The sequence below is a fragment of the Melanaphis sacchari genome, unplaced genomic scaffold (assembly GCF_002803265.2).
Source record: "Melanaphis sacchari strain LSU unplaced genomic scaffold, SCAv2.0 Contig147_pilon_pilon, whole genome shotgun sequence".
NCBI classification, from domain to species: Eukaryota; Metazoa; Arthropoda; class Insecta; order Hemiptera; family Aphididae; genus Melanaphis; species Melanaphis sacchari.
The window spans coordinates 162,594-181,192 of record NW_020270641.1 but is presented as its reverse complement, the minus strand read 5'-3'; the positions used below and the strand labels follow the sequence as shown (position 1 = coordinate 181,192).

Sequence of the window (18,599 nt, the reverse complement as noted above, 5' to 3'; positions counted from 1 at the left end):
TATTATTTTAAATCCAACAATAACATTAACTTGTCTCTTTTTTTTATCAGATTTGTAAATACATTATCTAAGAACCTGTTAATATGTATTAAATATTATTGGATTATAGAAAATCATTGTAGAAAAATACTGAGTTAATAAAAAATTTAATAAAGTCTATCAACATTATTAAGAAAAAATAATTTAATTTTACTTTCATTTATTGATTTTTTTGATGAAATGTAAATGCAAATGTTGACCCTAATGAGATGATGATCTATTGATTAACAAACATGATTTTTAATCTACAGCATCAATTAATAAACACTTTTATTACAATATTTGAAAAATATTGTTCTTTGAATTTATTAATGTTTAATACACAAAAATGTAAAATATATTTAAAAATAGGTACCAAATGAACATTTTATAGGTATTTATGTATTACATAGTATTGTTTAAAATAATAAAAATTAAAGTTTGTTTAAGTCACATATTAAGACTAAAGTTTACACATTTCTATTGTTGTAAATGATGGATTTTGCAGTATTGCCAATCCTCCTGGAATAACAATATCCAATACTTCCTCCACATGTTTCACTGGAATGATATTTAAATCCTCCTAAAAAAAATTAAATATTTATAAATAACAACTGACATAAAAAATCTTATGGTCTTAATATGAAAAAGAACAAAAATATAATTTTTTTTTTTTTAAATCAATAAATATTTAAAAATAACAATTCTGAGCAAAGGAACAGAACAATTTAAACTCAAAAAGTGAATTTTTGATATTTTAAAAATTGCTGAAGAATAACCGTAAAGTAATGAAGAACCTCATAATAAACTATTACAGTTAATTGGAAAATTTTTGTGTAAAAGTAGTTCAAAAAAATTAAATATCCATACAATGCCTCTATAAGTATTTTAGGAAAGTTCTAAGTCTGCTCATATCAAAAAAAAACAATAGCTTTATTAAAATATAGAATCAAAATTATTTTATTTACATTCAAACATTATTTTTCTTTCTTATGGCATATTCTTATTCACATTAAACTTCTTTCAAATGATACAAGCAATACTGAACTAACTTTGTTTAATGTCTGAGAATTAAGTTTTAATTACTTCTAAAAATAAAGTTGATATAAATTGCTCGAAATTATTGTAAAAAAGCTGATAAGCTTACATACATATATATATATATATATATATCTCAATTTAGGTTATAAATTGAAAAACACATATACGCCATACAAATAAATTTCTTTGTTCTTTTAGTTTACATCAAAATATTAAAAACTTTAAAAATATACTCACTCTGATATTTTTAGGTATTTTTTTTAAATCTTTCAGGTTAAGTTCAGGTATAATGACAGTTCTAATATTTGATTTGTAAGCTGCTAAAATCTTTTCTTTCACACCACCTATCTTTAAATGTAAAAATCAAACAGTATAAAAAATTACTGACTAAATACAAAATTGAATATATTACATACAGGCAATACATATCCATTTAATGACATTTCTCCAGTCATTCCAATCATTGATTTTAAAGGTATTTTCCAGTAAAGAGAGATTAATGCACAAACAATTGAAATACCAGCAGATGGTCCATCTTTTGGGATTCCTCCAGTAGGTAAATGGACGTGAACGCAGAAATCTTGTATGTTAACTTCATTCTATTTAATAAATAAAACTATAATCTGATAATCTGATAATCTATGTAATTTGTTTTACTAATGAAAATATAAACAATTTACATTTTTTACAAATGATTGTATCCAACTCTGTGCAATTACAACTGATTCTCTAAGAGTCTGACCAGCTAGGCCAGTTAAGATTAGGCCATTTTTCTCATTTCTAGAGTACAATTTGGTAGCTTCAATAATTTGAACTTTACCCCCAACTGGAGTCCATGACAATCCAATAGAAACACCTACTCTATTACAACTTCCTTCTACTAATGTATTTTTCACATTATATAATTCACTCTGAAAAATTAAAATATATTACGAATACCGTACAAAAATAATTATTTTTAAGTCCTTACGTCAAGAATATTTAACAACAACTCTGGTGTGATCACATATTTTTTTATTTTTTTATCACTATTTTCAACTATGTCAACAGCAATATAATGACAAATAACTTCAAGTTTACGTTGCAATTCTCGTACACCAGTTTCATTTGTATATTTTTGAACTGATAAAAATTAAACACCAATACTATTAAATAATGCTGTAAATAATAATAAATAAGAAAACATACTTATATCTTTTATAGTGTTTTTGCAAATAGTTATTTGTAATTCATTCATATTATGATCTTTAAGTATCTTTGGAATCAAATAAAGTTCTGCAATTTGTATTTTTTCATCCTATACAATTAAGTAAAATGTTAATAAAAATATTATTAACTATTTCTGTTTATTAATGTGATATACTTCTGTGTATCCTTCCAAATAAATTATCTCCATTCGATCACGTAATGTGTGTGGTATTTTAAAAACACTATTAGCAGTTGAAATAAACATCACTTGACTGATATCAAACGGCAAGTTAACATATGAATCAACAAATGAGTTATTTTGTTCAGGATCTAGAACTTCTAATAATGCTGCAGCAGGGTCTCCACTTGTACCTTTATACTAAATACAAACAAAAAATGTATATACATTAAAATATAATGAATAATAATTTTTAAATTATAATCTAGTATTTGTATTTCTTACCATCTTATCAATTTCATCCAATAAAATAACAGGATTATTTGTTTTTGTTTGATTAATAGCTTGTATTATACAACCAGGCATAGCCCCAATATATGTTCTTCTGTGTCCTTTAATATCAGAATAATGATTTATTCCACCTAATGATATTCTAAAACAAAATAAATTTGTTTGATTGTTGTTAATAATACAATACACTTATTATTTGTATTGATATGATAACTAATTATACCACTGATTTTAGAATATTCCGAAATCAATGATTATACCTTTTAAAAGTTCGATTTAACGAACTGGCAATGGCTTTAACAATAGATGTTTTGCCAACTCCAGGTGGCCCAACAAAACAAAGAATAGGTCCTCGCCGATCTGGGTTTAATATTTTTACAGCAATGAATTGCAGTATTCTATTTTTGACCTTATCCATACCATAATGGTTTGATTTTAACATCTACAAGCACATACAATAATTAATTTCAATTTAAAAACTAATGTTTCAACAAATATTTACATTTTTGGCTTTTTCCAGATCTAAGGTTTCCTTTGAACGTTTGTTCCATGGTAAATTAGCAACATAACTGATATAATTTATAAATACAGAATAATCAGGGTTGCTAGAATTCATTTCATTAAGTCTTTTAAATTCTTTCATAATAACTTTGTGTATTGGAGTTGGCATACCAGAATCTCTAAGAAATACATTTGAAAATAAATATTAATAAATTATTTTAAATATTTTATACATTATCTACACCGTGCTAACTTTATTGCTTTAAGTATTTGATATAATTCATGTGAAGCAGGTATCTTGAACATAACATTTTTTTTACTGTTTATGTCATTAAAAAGTATTAAAGGGACTGGAATTAAACCAGTTTTTTCAGAATTTGAATATTTGTTTTCTTCTAAAATATCAAATTCTTTAAATTTATTATACAATACATAGACAAATATTCAATATCTAATATAACATACTAATTGTTTCTCGTTTTAACCAATCTGTAACAAATCTTAATAAATCATTTAAGTTTGTAGCTCTAAGAATTGTATAGGCATCAGCTGGAGTTAAACGAACAAAAGTTTTTAGACAATAAGCAACAGTTTTATACAAGGGAAGTTTATTAAATAAAACCTGTAAATAGAAACATTAGAATCATTAGATAATGCGATAAAACAGTAGTTAATTTAAAATATACTTGCACATGCCTTAAAGGATTCTTTTGCTAACAGATTTGATATGTTTGATTCAGAATATGTTAAATAGTCAATCACAACTTTATTAAATTCAACTACAAGTTCATTTACTTCCTTTTCATCACCTAAATCAAGATGTGTTTAATCAAAAATGTATAGTTTACATTTAAACAGTATTAATTACCTTGGAGGTTTTTAAAATTTTCAATTTTTATAATTTTATTAATTTGTAATGGTTCTTCAGCTATTTTTATATCCAATTTAAAACGACATATTCCTTCCAACACCAAAACAAAATCTTTAGGATCAGAATCAACTGTAATTATACTTCTTACCAGACCCACTGTTCCAATTACATTGCTAACCTAAAATGTGTAAATAATATTAATAGGTCATTTGTATTTTAGATATAAATTTTAAATAATTACTACCTTTTCAAAATCAGTGTTTGGTATTATACCTATATGTATTGATTTAGTATCGTGATTAGTTTGAAGATAATTCAATAGATTAAAGCTGAAATATAATTAACATTTATTTATTAAAATGTATTTATATGGCCTTAAACTTAAAAATTTAACAAACTACTACAATCACTTCTCAATTTTTAATGTACAGATTTTAGTTATATTTGCTTTTTTTTTAATAAATGGCTAAAAATTTAAGAAAAATCAAACAATTTTATAAAAAAAAAAACAATTGTGTGTTATTAAGAATGATCTTAATAAAACTATCTGATTTTTAGGTTACATTTTTTTATAAAAAATGTTTATGCTTGTATTTACATTGGTACAAGAATTGTGACAAACCTTATTATGGGTAGATTTTTATTACTAAATTATTTTTATTTCCTATACCAGGAGTTACACATTTCTGCTAGTTGCTAATTCTTAAACCACCCCAGAATTCACATATCATGGAAGGTACTCTTCAAGGGTAAATTGAAAAGTTATGTGACTCAGTATTCTAGAAAAATAAATGATCTATACCCATTTTATACTGGTCTTTAAATAAATTGATTTTACAAATACATTTTTTTTCTTGGAATTTATAAAATATATAAGATACATATATTTATACATCTTGTAGGATCTTTGAAAGTATACTGAATACGTTTTTGTGATTAAAGCAGTGATTAAACAATATTTTTACCAGAAATTTAAGTTATTACATTATCTTTACAAACAAATTAAAACTTTTATTAACTATTTAACATGTTGTAAAAAATAAATAATTATAAAATAGTTAATTCCTACTAAAGTATATACCTCGGTATATGCCTACTAATATTATACTTAAAGATAGATTGTAAGTTGAATAGATATATTTAAATAGGTAAGTATTTTTTTTTTATTTCATCTGAAGTCCATATTGGTACATATTTTTGTTAGACATTTTATCTTATTAATATTATTATTTTCAGATATATATACAATAAGCACTAAAGAAGTTTTCAGTACTAAATTAAGTAGCAATGCTCCTAAAGGTAATGCTTTTAATATATTAGCAGCGCTTCAATTCCCTAATATTTTGTAGTGATACCAGTGTCTGTCTTCAGAATAGCATTTTCTCACTATATATATATATATATATTTTATAACATGTTGCACATACATAATATAAGTAAGTGCATAAAGACTTGCCTATCACAGAATTATTGCATAGGGAATACCAGTTTATACTGGTTTTCAAAAATTTAATGATTCATAATCCTACAAAAAAAATTTTTTTTTATTTAATCATTGGAAAATATATTAGGTAATTAATCAGAAATCGCTTATATTTTGAGAGATATTATTTTCTAAAATTATTTAATATAGTTAAGGCACGCAATCTATTACTGAAAATAAAACATAAATAGTTCTTAATCCTTTTAAAAGCTCAAAAAGACCTTTCACCAAAACAACAAAACAATGTTTAAGGCAACAGAAAGGTACATTCTGAAAACAGTAAACAAACTGGAGTACATACATTATAATTGAAATGTTATTTTTAATAAATGCAATTATGTAAATCTTAAAGGCATTTTAAACAAAAGTATGAACATTTAGAAATGCATTAACAATTAAGAATGTTAAAATATTTATAACTCAATTTTGAATAAAAATATTACAAAAATACTATAATTCACTAGATAATATTCTTACATTTAATTAAATAATATGTCAGTTTACTGTAATATTAGGAAAAAAAGAGTTAAACGGATTATTCAGAACATACAATTTGCTAAGTTGTGCAATTGTTAAATGAAGATGACACGTGAAGGTGTAGTGTCCTCAAAAACACTATACTTATGTCCTCAGCTGATATAATTTCTGTAAAATGACTGCAAACGTCAAGAAATGTAATTATTATTGCAGATAACCAAAAAAAAAAAAAAAAGGTATACTTTGATTAAAATAATAGGCAATAATATAGTGCATTTTAGAAATATTTTTTTTAATAATTTCATATATTTATCACAGATTAATTTATAATACATACGGTACCTATATACATAATACATATTATAAGTTGTTGTTGTATAGTTTAATCATAAACTTATCGAATTAATATTTATCCTAACTTAATACCTAGTCGTGGTTTAAAATTATTTGATAGGTATTTAAAATAAATGCATTAGTATTATGTATCGTCAAATGTTTGGTAGCCCTCGGCTCAAGTGCCACATTTATTGAGTTCGCCTATGCTACTACAGTACACTGGCACACCTAGCCAGTTCTAATAGAATATATTTCATAACACATAATAATCAAGTGTCATAAAAAAATAGATTGAAGCAAAAATCATGTAAAATAACTATTAAAATAGTCATTTATAAATATATAGATAATTAAAAAATATTTTAAAAGCAGTAAAATACAATCAGGTATTGATTGTTTATTAATGTATGATATTATATATTCTTACTATTTTTCAACTTGTAATCGAATTTTCAAAATAAAACCAGGAATCAAAACTGGTGTTGTATAAATAATAGGCAATTCGTTGGGGATATCCATGGTTCTTTTATAATTAAAATCTTAACAGTTAAAACGTGATATTTTCAAAACGTTCAAAACAATTCGTTAAATGGAAAGTAAACTATTAAAATTAAATAAATAACTACAGAAAATGAGGAACGTTCAAATCACTATTAACAACATTGCGCAAGAAAATAGATATTTCAGGTACACTGAGCACTGTGTTGAGACTCGAGAACTAAATACATAAACAAAATATAACTTAAATAACAATGAAAAACTTTAGGCTGAAAAACATTTAAAATGTTTAACAACAAAACGATTCGAATAAATAAGCTGAACCTGCTGAACTGTTGAAGACAGAACTGAGAACATGTGTCGTGTTCCTCGGTCACAGACCGATCATTCATATTATTAATATACTTTAATGATAAACTGATAACTGATAATAGTAATAACCTAACTGTGAGTCAGCATTTCTGCAAGTCACGTGTGTACACTATACCATGAACATATATATATACTTATATTATAAAATAAGACTTCATAAACTCTCAGATCACTAATATATAATACAGTGATTTTCATTTTTCAACCGGTGTGTCGCGGCAAACCCGGCACACTGGTTTGCCGCGATAAATCTATTGATGAAGTTAATTTTGTTTATGTATAAAAATATATGCTTCACGTATTATATGAATTGGTTTTGGTGTGCCGCAAAAATTTTGTAGAAGTGTACTACATTGTTGAAAGGTTAAAAACCACTGATATTATGTGTGCACCAAAAACAAATATACTGTGAACAATCAACAATTATAATAAACCTTTTGTTTTTATAGTGTTGTTAGACATACAAACATATTTGATACGTATAAATTATCACAAATTATTGGAACCGCTCCTATGTGTGATCTACCGATAAATGGCTGGTCCAATGTGTGATTAACTATTAACTATATATTATAATTTATATTCATACTGCAAAAGTATTTTTTAAATCTGATAAAAAAATCATCAAATATTTGAGTTTGTACTGGATGGCATGACCGCCACCATTCTTCTTTAAGTTGGCGGTCTAATAGTGGAGATGCACCATTAATTTTAATATTATACTTAAGACTTTGACTAACTTCCATAACGACTCTATTGTTTGAGTATAAGCTCAATTTCAATTCATCAATAATTATATTTCTATATACATATCCCATTGTTGTAGTAGAATTCATTTTAAAATTTAAATTATTACAACTTACAAAATTAGTTATAAAAAAAAAATTGAAAAAACTGATCAACATACGAAATGACTTGAATGAACGCTAAATGGTAACTGAATACTGAATGTTTAAATGATGTATTTTAAAAATACAATACAATCGTAAAATCCATATCATATCGATAATTATATAGGTATAGCACTATAGTGTAAAATATAGATATATTTTCAGTAGATCACACGTTCTACCTATAACGCTTTATCGTAGATAGGAGTTTATCGGTAGATCACACATTGGACCGGTCCCAAATTATTTAATACGATTTGCAAAAAAAAAAAATCCAGTTAAAATTATTACTAATAAGCACAAACAAATTTGTAGATTTATATTATTATATCTATATTGATTAATGTATTTTGTAGCGATAATCTATGAAACATTTATAGACATAAATTCACACTATCTTTAATAGGTTATTCTTATGTAAATTATCTTATAGATGACTTATTAAGTAATTCTTTCCACAATGTTTAAATACTTTAAATAGTAATAGTTCATTGTTTTATGGTTGAGTCAAGTGATTATATTTTGATTTCTTTTTAAACTCTATATACAAAAATGACTACAAATACAATATGATTGAAAATTAACAATAGATAATTAACTTAGAACTTATTACTAAGTCAAAAATAAAGTGTAAGTTAAGTAATTATCAATCTGTACAGATTGTGGCAAAAAATAAATGTTGTATAAGACTTTTTGATTATTCAGGTAACTTTATTATACCTGGAAATAACAATTTTCCAGCCTACCAAGGTCTTAGCATAATTTGAAACAAAATCTACTCAGTTTTATCTTTTTGTATGGACCATAAAGTATTTTGTCGAAATTCTTCATTTTATTGATTGTTAAATGTGTCTATTTGGTTCTAATTCTTTGTCCTTAATAGTTTTCATATACATACTGATTCTATTTATTTCTTCCAATAATGAATGCATCTAAAAATTAATAATGTATTAGATATAATATGTTTAATAGATACATATCAAATCTTGGATATAATTAAATACCTTATCTTTTCGTGTTGTATCCACATTGTCAATATTATTTTTAAAATTTTTATTTGATGAAAGTGATTTTTCAATTTTCATAACTTGTTTTTGTAAACGTTGACGTCTTGAATTTAAAATACTATAATATTTCTTGTATTCTAAACTTCCACCCTGAAAAATACATTTTCTTTTCAAAATTTTAACAATTTTTACAGGCAAGTAATGATCTTCATATAATTATTTTTTACATATTTGTATGCTTTTATGCATTTATAGTAAATTTAAGATAAATAAAATATTTTAAGAGCTGTTATAATACTTTTAAAAGAAGATGAATTTCAGTATGATCACCAACTGTATCAGAAATAGAATGCAACTTTGAACTAGAGTTTTCTTCTAAAAAACATAATGTTGTAGATCCTGATAAATGTTGAATAATATCTTCATACTTGAGTAATAATTTATGGTATTTTGAATATAAGATAACTAAAAATAAAATTTACTATTAAATTTGAGATTAAAAATTGAATACAAATTTATCTTACTTTCAGATTGGCTTTTGTTAAAATTATTAATTGATCTTATTCTTCGTATTGCTGTAATTATATCTCTCACTGTTATCATATCAGCTTCTAAGTGTTCATTACGCCATTGCATATACTAAAAAAATAAATATACTAATTAAATACTGATGTGTTACATAACATACAATATTATAAAATAAATATACTTCGACTGCCTCAGGAAATTTAGTATATGCAATTTGAGTTTTATTTTTTCCAGGTAAGGCACTATAAAGAGTTCCTGATAAAAAAGGCATAAGTGGACTCATGAGTCTAAGAGATGTATCCAGAACAAATAATAGCACTTTGCAAGTTGTTTGAATTTCTACATCAGTACCATGTTCAAACACAGGCTTACATGTTTCCTAAAAAAAATATAATTTAACAAATTAATTTATCAACCATTTTATAATTGGATAAAATATGCTAAAATGATATGTACCAAAAAAACATCACAGAACTCATTGTAAAAAAATTTTCTCAATTTAGTTGTAGCAATGTAAATATCATAATTTTGGAATGAGATATTAATTGTATGAACACAATCTCCCAAGCGACTCAGTATCCAAAATTGCATCGTGTTAATGGGGGCCAGTGACATATAGTCATGAACATTTTTCTCATTCGCCCACATAAGTACAAATCTTGTAGCTTGCCATACTTTATTACAAAACATACGATTCTGATAACATTCGTTCACATCAAAGTGAATTACTTGATCTGCAATGATTTACAAAAATAATAAGTCTCATATTTTATGACTCAAAATAATTTTAACTCACTTTTGATATTTTGAGAAACAAGAGTTAGTCTTAAGGCATCAGTACCACACTGTTTAATACCATCTGGAAATAGTTTTTTTTGTCTCACCAAGGCTTTTTCTAATTCATCATATGATATTGTACCAGATTTAGCATTGGCTTTAACTTTGTTTTGTAAATCCTAATATATAACAATGAAACAATTTAAGAATAAAATAATAATATTGGTGATTACCTCTAATGAAATTCCATTAATAATATCTTCAGGATCTACAACATTTCCTAAACTTTTGGACATTTTTCTACCGTGACTATCACATATCATACCATGTAAAATCACATTCTAAACATATAAAAATGTTACATACAATAAAGTTTAAATGTAAATTAAATATTTTAATAAATATTACTTGAAAAGGAAGTGATCCTGTTAAAAACGTTCCTAGCATCACCATTCTGGCAACCCAAAATGTTAAAATATCATGACCAGTTTCCATAACACTCAAAGGATAATATTTTTTTAAATCTTCAGTCTAAAATGATTTAACATTGTAATTTTTACTTAACATTCAATAATTATGTTTAATATTAACATTATTAACCTTGTCAGGCCAACCAAATGAAGAGAATGGTAATAACGCTGAAGAAAACCAAGTATCTAATACATCTTCTTCTTGTCTAATATCCAAAGTGGCCATTTCTTTTTCTGATAATTGAATTTTAGCTCCAATTTTTTTAATAGCTTCATCTGTATTATGTGCAGAAATCCAGCCATATTTAGTTTCAAATAATGGCAATCTATGTCCCCACCAGAGTTGTCTAGATACACACCAATCTCTAAAAGTGTATTTATAATTGTTAATCTTAATAAAAACATATTCATATTTCATTTAAATTATATACTTGGAATTATCAAGCCATAAAAGCCATTGATTATGATAATGATTAGGTTCAATAGTTAATTTACCATTTCTAAATGATTCTGATGCTTTTTGAGCCATTTCTTTGCAATTAATAAACCTTAAAAAGTTAAAAAGAAAAATAGTTTTAGATATTAATAGAAATTAGGAATAAAAATAAACTAAATATTTAAGAAATAATTTTAATACCATTGAAGTTTTGGTAGATGTTCTATTATATCACCAGTGCGACTACATATAGGTATTGACATCTTATGTTCTTTTGAGTCTCTTAATAAATTCATTTGTTTTAATTTTTGAGTTATAGCGGTTCTAGCTTCATATCTTGGTAGACCCTAAAATTAAATATTTAAAAAAAATACAAATACATTTCTATAATTCTATAAAAATATATTAGATTTATTATTTATCATAATTTACATTAAATTCATCATATTTGCAGTTAATATTTCCAGATTCATCAATAACATTGATAATAGGAAGATTATGCTTGGTAGCTAACTCATAATCAAAAATATCATGAGCAGGAGTCAACTTCACTGCTCCTTTAACAAAAAATGAACTATTTATAAAATCTAAGTATTAAATATTTAAATCTTTCCAGATAAAAATACCTGTTCCAAAATTTTTGTCAACAGAACGATCAAAAATTATAGGTATAGTACATTTTCTAAATGGATGCCATAATTTTACATCATTAAGTCCTTTATACCTAACATCATCAGGATTTACTGCAACTGCTACATCTCCAAGTACAGTCTCTGGTCTAGTCGTTGATACAACAATTTCTTGATCTAAAAACCAGTAAAAGATGTATTTTTAAACTAAAAATTACAATGTAGATATAATACAAACTAGAATTATGAAATTTGTAAGCTATGTCAGTGAGAATTCCAAATTCTGCTGGTCTATTACTTCCTGGTAAGCTAATATAAGTTTTTCCAAAAATTTCTTTATGATCTATTTCAATATCAGAAACTGTAGATTGCAAAGAACAACACCAATTAACTAATGAATATTTTTGGTACAGGAGCTTATTATCAAATAATCGTATAATAGCTTCATTGACAGCTCTGCTTTGCTTCTAAAAATATACTTTTAGGTTTAAATAGTTTCAAAGTAAATTATACTTATGTATAGTAATGTTATATTGTTAAATAAGAAAATGGATAAACAAATCAAATACCCATAAAAATTAATTACTTCATCCATTGTGAAAATCTCTCTGTTCCAATCTAATGTTACACCAAGATTTTTTAGTTGATTTCTAATAATTGATATTTTGCTTTCTTTCCATTTTATCACTTCTTGATTAAAAGCTTTCCTACCAATATCGTGTCTGTTAATATTTTTTTCAGCAAATAATTTTTTTTCTACAACTACTTGGGTGGCAATACCAGCATGGTCTGTACCTGGTACCCATACTACATCAACACCATTCATTCTGTACCTAGAACAAAAAAAAAAAAATGTTTGACAAAAAAATTATTTTAAAATTAAATTAAATTAAAATAACAAACCATCGAACAATAATATCCTGTATAGTGGCAGTAAGTGCATGGCCCAAGTGCAAAGATCCAGTGATATTTGGTGGTGGTAAAATGATGGAAAATGTTTTTGGATTATCAGTATTATGGTTTAAACTATTAGCATTGGGTGACACAAAATTTTTGGACTTTTCAACTATTTCAGGTTCATATTTCATGGGTAATATTTGATTTTCTCCTGAAAGTATTTAACTTTTAAACTTTAAACAAAAATATAAAAATTTTGAAAAGTAAAATTAATATACCATGTTTAAAGTCTATAGAATAATAGTAATATCCAATTCTCTTGTATTTTTTCAAATGTTTGCTACAAAATAATGAAATATTCATATTACTTTTAATGATAAACATCACATTACTTAATTTGATGAATAATGTATATAATATTTTCGTTAATAATAATTAAATACAAAAAATTATGAAAAAACGTGTGAATACTGTGAATTTATCATTTTAATTTTATCACTTATCAATTCTTGATAAATAATTATTTTGTTTTGTTATCATAAAAAAGTAATTGATTTGTTTTTCTTGAGATTCTACTCGTAAAAGAAGTCATTATTTTTGTAATACTACTGTTTTTTTTTTTAATTTGAATTTTAAACTTATTCATTTAACTTCAGAAAATATTGGATGTTCGATTGTTACAACAATTTACAAATAACAGTTTTGATACATTGATTTTGTTTCAAAATGTCATCTAAGTAAATAAATATGGAAATAAATGGAATTAAAATTATTATTTTTTTTAGGAAATAATAATTTCTTTCCTATGTGAACTGTACACAAAATTATCATTTGACTTTATAGGATTAAAATTGGCCAGGGAGCTATGGTTTGTAAAGAAATTAAAGTAAAGGGTCAAGTAAGTTTTGGAGCGTCTACAATAATTCATCCTGGTGTAACTTTAATTGCCGAAGCTGGGCCTATTGAAATAGGAGAAAATAATATTATTGAAGAATATGTCAATATTATTCACAAGTGAGTATTATTATTGAATATGAATCTAATTTACATTCAAACTGATATTTGTATCCACTTTAATATAACTGTAATTTTGTAATTTGAAATAATCAATATATGACATGTATCATATTATTCATATTCATATTCATTAATCTTAACTTTAAATCAAAAAAGTTGAACTCCAAAATTCACAATAGAATACCTAAGACTAAAATATAAAGCTATCAAGTATAAGTAGTTTTTTGTTTATAGAATCTTCCACTTATAACAAAACTTTTTGTGTCTAAAATTGATAAATCTTAATTTTTGTTTTACCATTTTTTATATAGTGTTATTATAGGCAGCATATCTTAATTATGTCAATAATATAAAATACTGTTCTAGATTAGATAATTATTCTTACTAATTTAATTGTACTTTACTGTATTAATAATAATTCAACTATTCTTTAATGGTTTCTTTTATTATTTTAAGTAATTAAAATAAATAGAAATAGGTTTAGAACAATTGAATTGTATAGAAATTATAATTAAATGATTAGATGTGGCTGTGAAGGAGTTGGAAAGTGTAGGAGAGAACAATTGAAGATATAATTCATGATTAGAAAATGGCGTGAAGGCAGCGAAACCTCTCACAGAATAATAAAAGTCAGCTTTAAATAAATAGATAAATAGAATAGAAATCATTTAATAATAATAATAAAACTTTTAAAAAGAAATATTAATACTTAATTATTTGAACCTTTTATATTTTATGAAGATGAAATAATTGAATGTATGATAATATACAATTATAATTTTTAATTTTATAATTTCTTATGTAATATTGATATATTAATTTAATAAAATGTATTTTTAAATAGATTTTTACCTGGAGAAGAACAGTCTGAGCCAGTGACACTAAAAATTGGTTCTAATAATGTATTTGAAGTATATTCAACCATTGATGGTGTCAAGTGTATTGGAGACAATAATATATTTGAATCAAAAAGTATGAAAATAACTTAACATAGTCTATTTACATTAATAAGGCATTTCTCTGGTGGTGTGGTAGCCAATTTTTGTCAGAGGTGATGAGATAACACCCATCTGTCATCCTCACCGAATCAATCATCAATATCTCTTTGTGTAGTAAAACTATATTCTTATGCTCAAGTTGACCTCTTAGATTCCTTCTTAATGTAAATAGAATGTATATTAAATCTTATTTTGTTTCATTTAAGAATTTATGATTTTATAAATGTTAAGGTTATGTCGGTCGAAATTTAACAATAGGCAATGATTGTATTATTGGAGCAGGTTGTCACTTGACATCTACCGCGCCTATTGAAGATGGTACTTGTATATATGGTAAAAATTGCACTAGACAAAAAGCTTTTTGTAAACCATCAGTAAGTAAAAACAAATTTAATTTGTTTTCAATTTAATATTTTACTTTTGATAAATAATAATTTGTTATATATTTTTAGGTTCCTGGAGGTCATCGCGAATTTCTAATTAAATTATTGCCAAGTTACCATTTATTAAGAAAAAATAAAAACCCCATTGAAGGAAATTAAATTTATGTTTGGATCAAAATTGTATCATATACACATTCATATTGTATATTATAATATATTTTATTAATCTTGTATATTAATTTAAAATACCTAATTAATATATACATATATTTTTATATTATTATTAAATAGTTTTGATGCATTTTGATTTTGGTTAACGGGTGTTTAGATATCGGTTAAACTAAAATACACTAATCTGAATTAACAAATAGTACTCAAATGAACAAAAAAATGGCCTTAAAGGTAGACATATAGTACTTAGTAAATATTCTTTCGTGTCACTCATTAAAATTCATATTATCATAATTTTATTACTAAAATGTATGTTCATACTTTATTAATTATTATAACACTAACAATTTTTAACTTTGTAAAATGTTCCTAGCAATCAATTTCATTGTCATGTCTAAATGTATAAACAAGTTTGATAACAAAAAAAATAGTAGGCAAGTGAATACCGTCCTGCTGTACATTAGGTGTTTATTGAATCATTGTTATGGCTTTATGAATATGTTAAATTTGAAGTCAATGATATATGATAATCGTTATATGCAATCAATAGTTTTAAGTGGACACAGTCTGACAAAATATTAGCTTATATTATCACTAAGTATATTTCATGATACAATTTTTACTATACATTGCTATTAAAGTTATTTATTTTACTTTTAGTATTACTGTAAGTTGATATAATTTTTACTGAAAATATTGCTCTTATTATATTATATGTATTTTATTATTCTAATAATATGTTATTATATTTTATTAATATATCAACTTACTTAATTAAAAAATCAATGTTTATTTTTTAAATAAAAAATTATATACAAATTTGAACTTAAAACGTCTGTAAAAATATTTCACTCATTCAATTTTTTAAATTTGTTGGTTCCAATATTAAATTTTTAATACTCGGTAATATAAAAAAAATTTTTAATGAACTTCTAATAATTTAACAACAAAATAGTTAAAAAGTTTTTGCAATTTTTAATTGCGTCCATATCTATGTTTTTAATATTCTTTTTTAATTATCTAAGAAAAACTTATTTGGGATATTGAATTAAATTTTAATGAATTTTTATGACCCAGTGAATATTTTTTTATAGGTATTTATTTATCACATGTTAATAAATAGTTCGAAAAAAGTCAAAATATTTTGAAAACTAGAAATCATGAATTTAAAATGATAATATAAACATTTTGTGAACATTTCAAGTACCTATCTACAATTATTTGTTTTTGAATTACAACAAAGATAAAAAATCGTTCGGGGAAAAATAATTATTATATGGGCGAATGGATATTCGTGTCACTTACAAGATGCTTTCTTGTAAGTTGTATGTAAAATAAATATATACATTCTGAAAATGGCAATTAAGTGTTTTGCTATCAGTAATCACCTGGTGTTTATATCGATAGCTGGCTGGGTAATTTACAAATAAAAGTTGGTAATAAATATTAAATGTAAAATATCATCTGCATATATTTTTTATACATATAAATTTATTTTTGTACGATACATTCTTGAGCACACGCAGATAATATTGTGCGATAGAAATGTCATGGACAAACACTAATATGCGGTTAAGCACGAAAGAAATACTGCGCGTCGAACCGGACGTCATCAGTTTCCGAACACCTACAACACGTTCGAAATGTTAGATATATTATAATATAACAAACGATATGAACATGACTGATAGAAAATAACGAAATACATACCACATAAGTCCAAGTACATCAAACGGCGAGTAAACTTTAGAACACACTACGCGTATGTGGATTGGCAGCTGTGTTTTCTGAACGGGCCGAATGAAAAGGAATATGAACCACACACGCAGAGCTCGCAAAAGACTCGCTATAAGCGATTACGGATAGTACGGACGCGAAAAATATGAAACGGATGTACGGAGAGTGAAAAACCGAAGAAAAACGTCAAAATGGCCGTCGTATTTTTTGAACGCGACGGTGACCGCTACGGAATGAATCGGAAAGAGGTAGGAAAAGGCCGGAACTATACTTAACGTTTTATAAAGCTAGGATATGATATTGATATACGACGTATCACTATATCTGTGATTCTTAATCTTTTTAGAACCGCGACCCAAATTTATCCCCGAAAATTTATCGCGACTAGTGCAGGTTAGGTTAGTCAGTTTATAGAGCAGAATGAGTTGTATGTTGAGTATACTCAGTTTGCAAATTTGTATTCCGACCTTGAAAAAATAACTAAATTTCCAAAAAAATATTTATCCGTTTACTTCCAATAATAACACTTCTGACATAATTGAAAGCAATGTCGAGATATTAACATCAGATGAAGAATTAAGTAATGATCAAACACAGAGAGATGTTCAAAACAAAGGAAACTTTTAAAAAATACTTAAAATATGCTATTCAACTAGACTTCATAGTGTATTCCCTAAATTATTTATGGCCCTTCCTTCATATTATTTTTACATTACCAGTCTATATAGTGTAACCACCGAAAGAACTTTTTCAAAATTAAAAATCATCAAAAATCGTTTAAGGAGAGCTATATGAACAAGATCGTTTTGAGTCATTATTAATTATATCATGTGAGTCAGATGTGCACATAGATAATAACGAAGTGGTTGAAGTTTTTGTAAAATCCAGTTCAGTGCTAAGAGAAAAACTTATTGGTTAAAACTTAAAATGTAATAATTCATTATATATATTATAATAGTTAAACATATCGATGTATGTATAAAACAATATTTTTTTAAAGTTTTATCGGAAACTAGCTGAATAAAATTAAAATAATAATAAAATAGTAAATTAACTCCACACACGTATAAAATCATATAACCATAATGTTTATTCAAAATATTTTGCCAATCATGAATATGGCGGCACATGTGAAAAGCGCCTGAAATCTGGCTTCACTATTTCTTATGTGCAACACCGCAAGTACTTTATATCTAGTATAATATAGACATCTGTGTATAGACATGATTAAAATAATAAGTAAGAATATAAATTAGTATATAAGCAATTTAGGATAGGTAGGATGATATGTATAAGTTGTATAACAATAAAAGATTATCTATAGTTATTTATTCATTTACTTGTTCTATTGTTTCTTGTAAGTGAAAAACTTAATGAGCTTTCAAAACTATTGTTTATATTATCA

General features: G+C 25.1%; 3 protein-coding genes across 4 annotated transcripts; 1 reads left to right on the top strand and 2 right to left on the bottom strand.

The window, feature by feature from the left end:
• Positions 1-394: 394 nt before the first annotated feature.
• Positions 395-7,279, bottom strand: LOC112591914 (lon protease homolog 2, peroxisomal-like). 2 transcript variants are annotated; one of them, XM_025335854.1, is made up of 16 exons: positions 6,812-6,903; positions 4,333-4,417; positions 4,086-4,266; positions 3,914-4,026; positions 3,683-3,839; positions 3,471-3,612; positions 3,219-3,396; positions 2,977-3,158; positions 2,711-2,858; positions 2,423-2,626; positions 2,248-2,356; positions 2,030-2,181; positions 1,740-1,970; positions 1,476-1,658; positions 1,297-1,407; positions 395-601 (listed from the first exon to the last, which is right to left on the bottom strand). In XM_025335854.1, exons 1-16 carry the CDS (start codon positions 6,901-6,903, stop codon positions 482-484), a joined length of 2,388 nt encoding a protein of 795 aa, XP_025191639.1. In that variant the 3' UTR covers positions 395-481. The 2 variants fall into 2 exon arrangements, with proteins under 2 accessions (XP_025191639.1, XP_025191640.1); XM_025335855.1 differs by lacking the exon at positions 395-601 and having other exon boundaries at positions 1,323-1,403; positions 6,812-7,279.
• Positions 7,280-8,592: 1,313 nt separating this feature from the next.
• On the bottom strand, positions 8,593-13,328 carry LOC112591923 (valine--tRNA ligase-like). The gene is made up of 18 exons (XM_025335867.1): positions 13,167-13,328; positions 12,895-13,099; positions 12,578-12,824; positions 12,230-12,458; positions 11,989-12,168; positions 11,795-11,919; positions 11,564-11,709; positions 11,358-11,474; positions 11,057-11,291; positions 10,865-10,987; positions 10,690-10,797; positions 10,476-10,635; positions 10,136-10,413; positions 9,861-10,058; positions 9,676-9,790; positions 9,450-9,616; positions 9,149-9,301; positions 8,593-9,076 (listed from the first exon to the last, which is right to left on the bottom strand). The coding sequence occupies exons 1-18, from the start codon at positions 13,270-13,272 to the stop codon at positions 8,987-8,989; spliced, it is 2,982 nt and encodes a 993-aa protein (XP_025191652.1). The 5' UTR covers positions 13,273-13,328; the 3' UTR covers positions 8,593-8,986.
• A 121-nt stretch (positions 13,329-13,449) lies between these two features.
• On the top strand, positions 13,450-15,445 carry LOC112591922 (dynactin subunit 6). The gene is made up of 5 exons (XM_025335866.1): positions 13,450-13,625; positions 13,732-13,902; positions 14,750-14,877; positions 15,135-15,277; positions 15,356-15,445. The coding sequence occupies exons 1-5, from the start codon at positions 13,615-13,617 to the stop codon at positions 15,443-15,445; spliced, it is 543 nt and encodes a 180-aa protein (XP_025191651.1). The 5' UTR covers positions 13,450-13,614.
• The last annotated feature ends 3,154 nt before the right edge of the window (positions 15,446-18,599 follow it).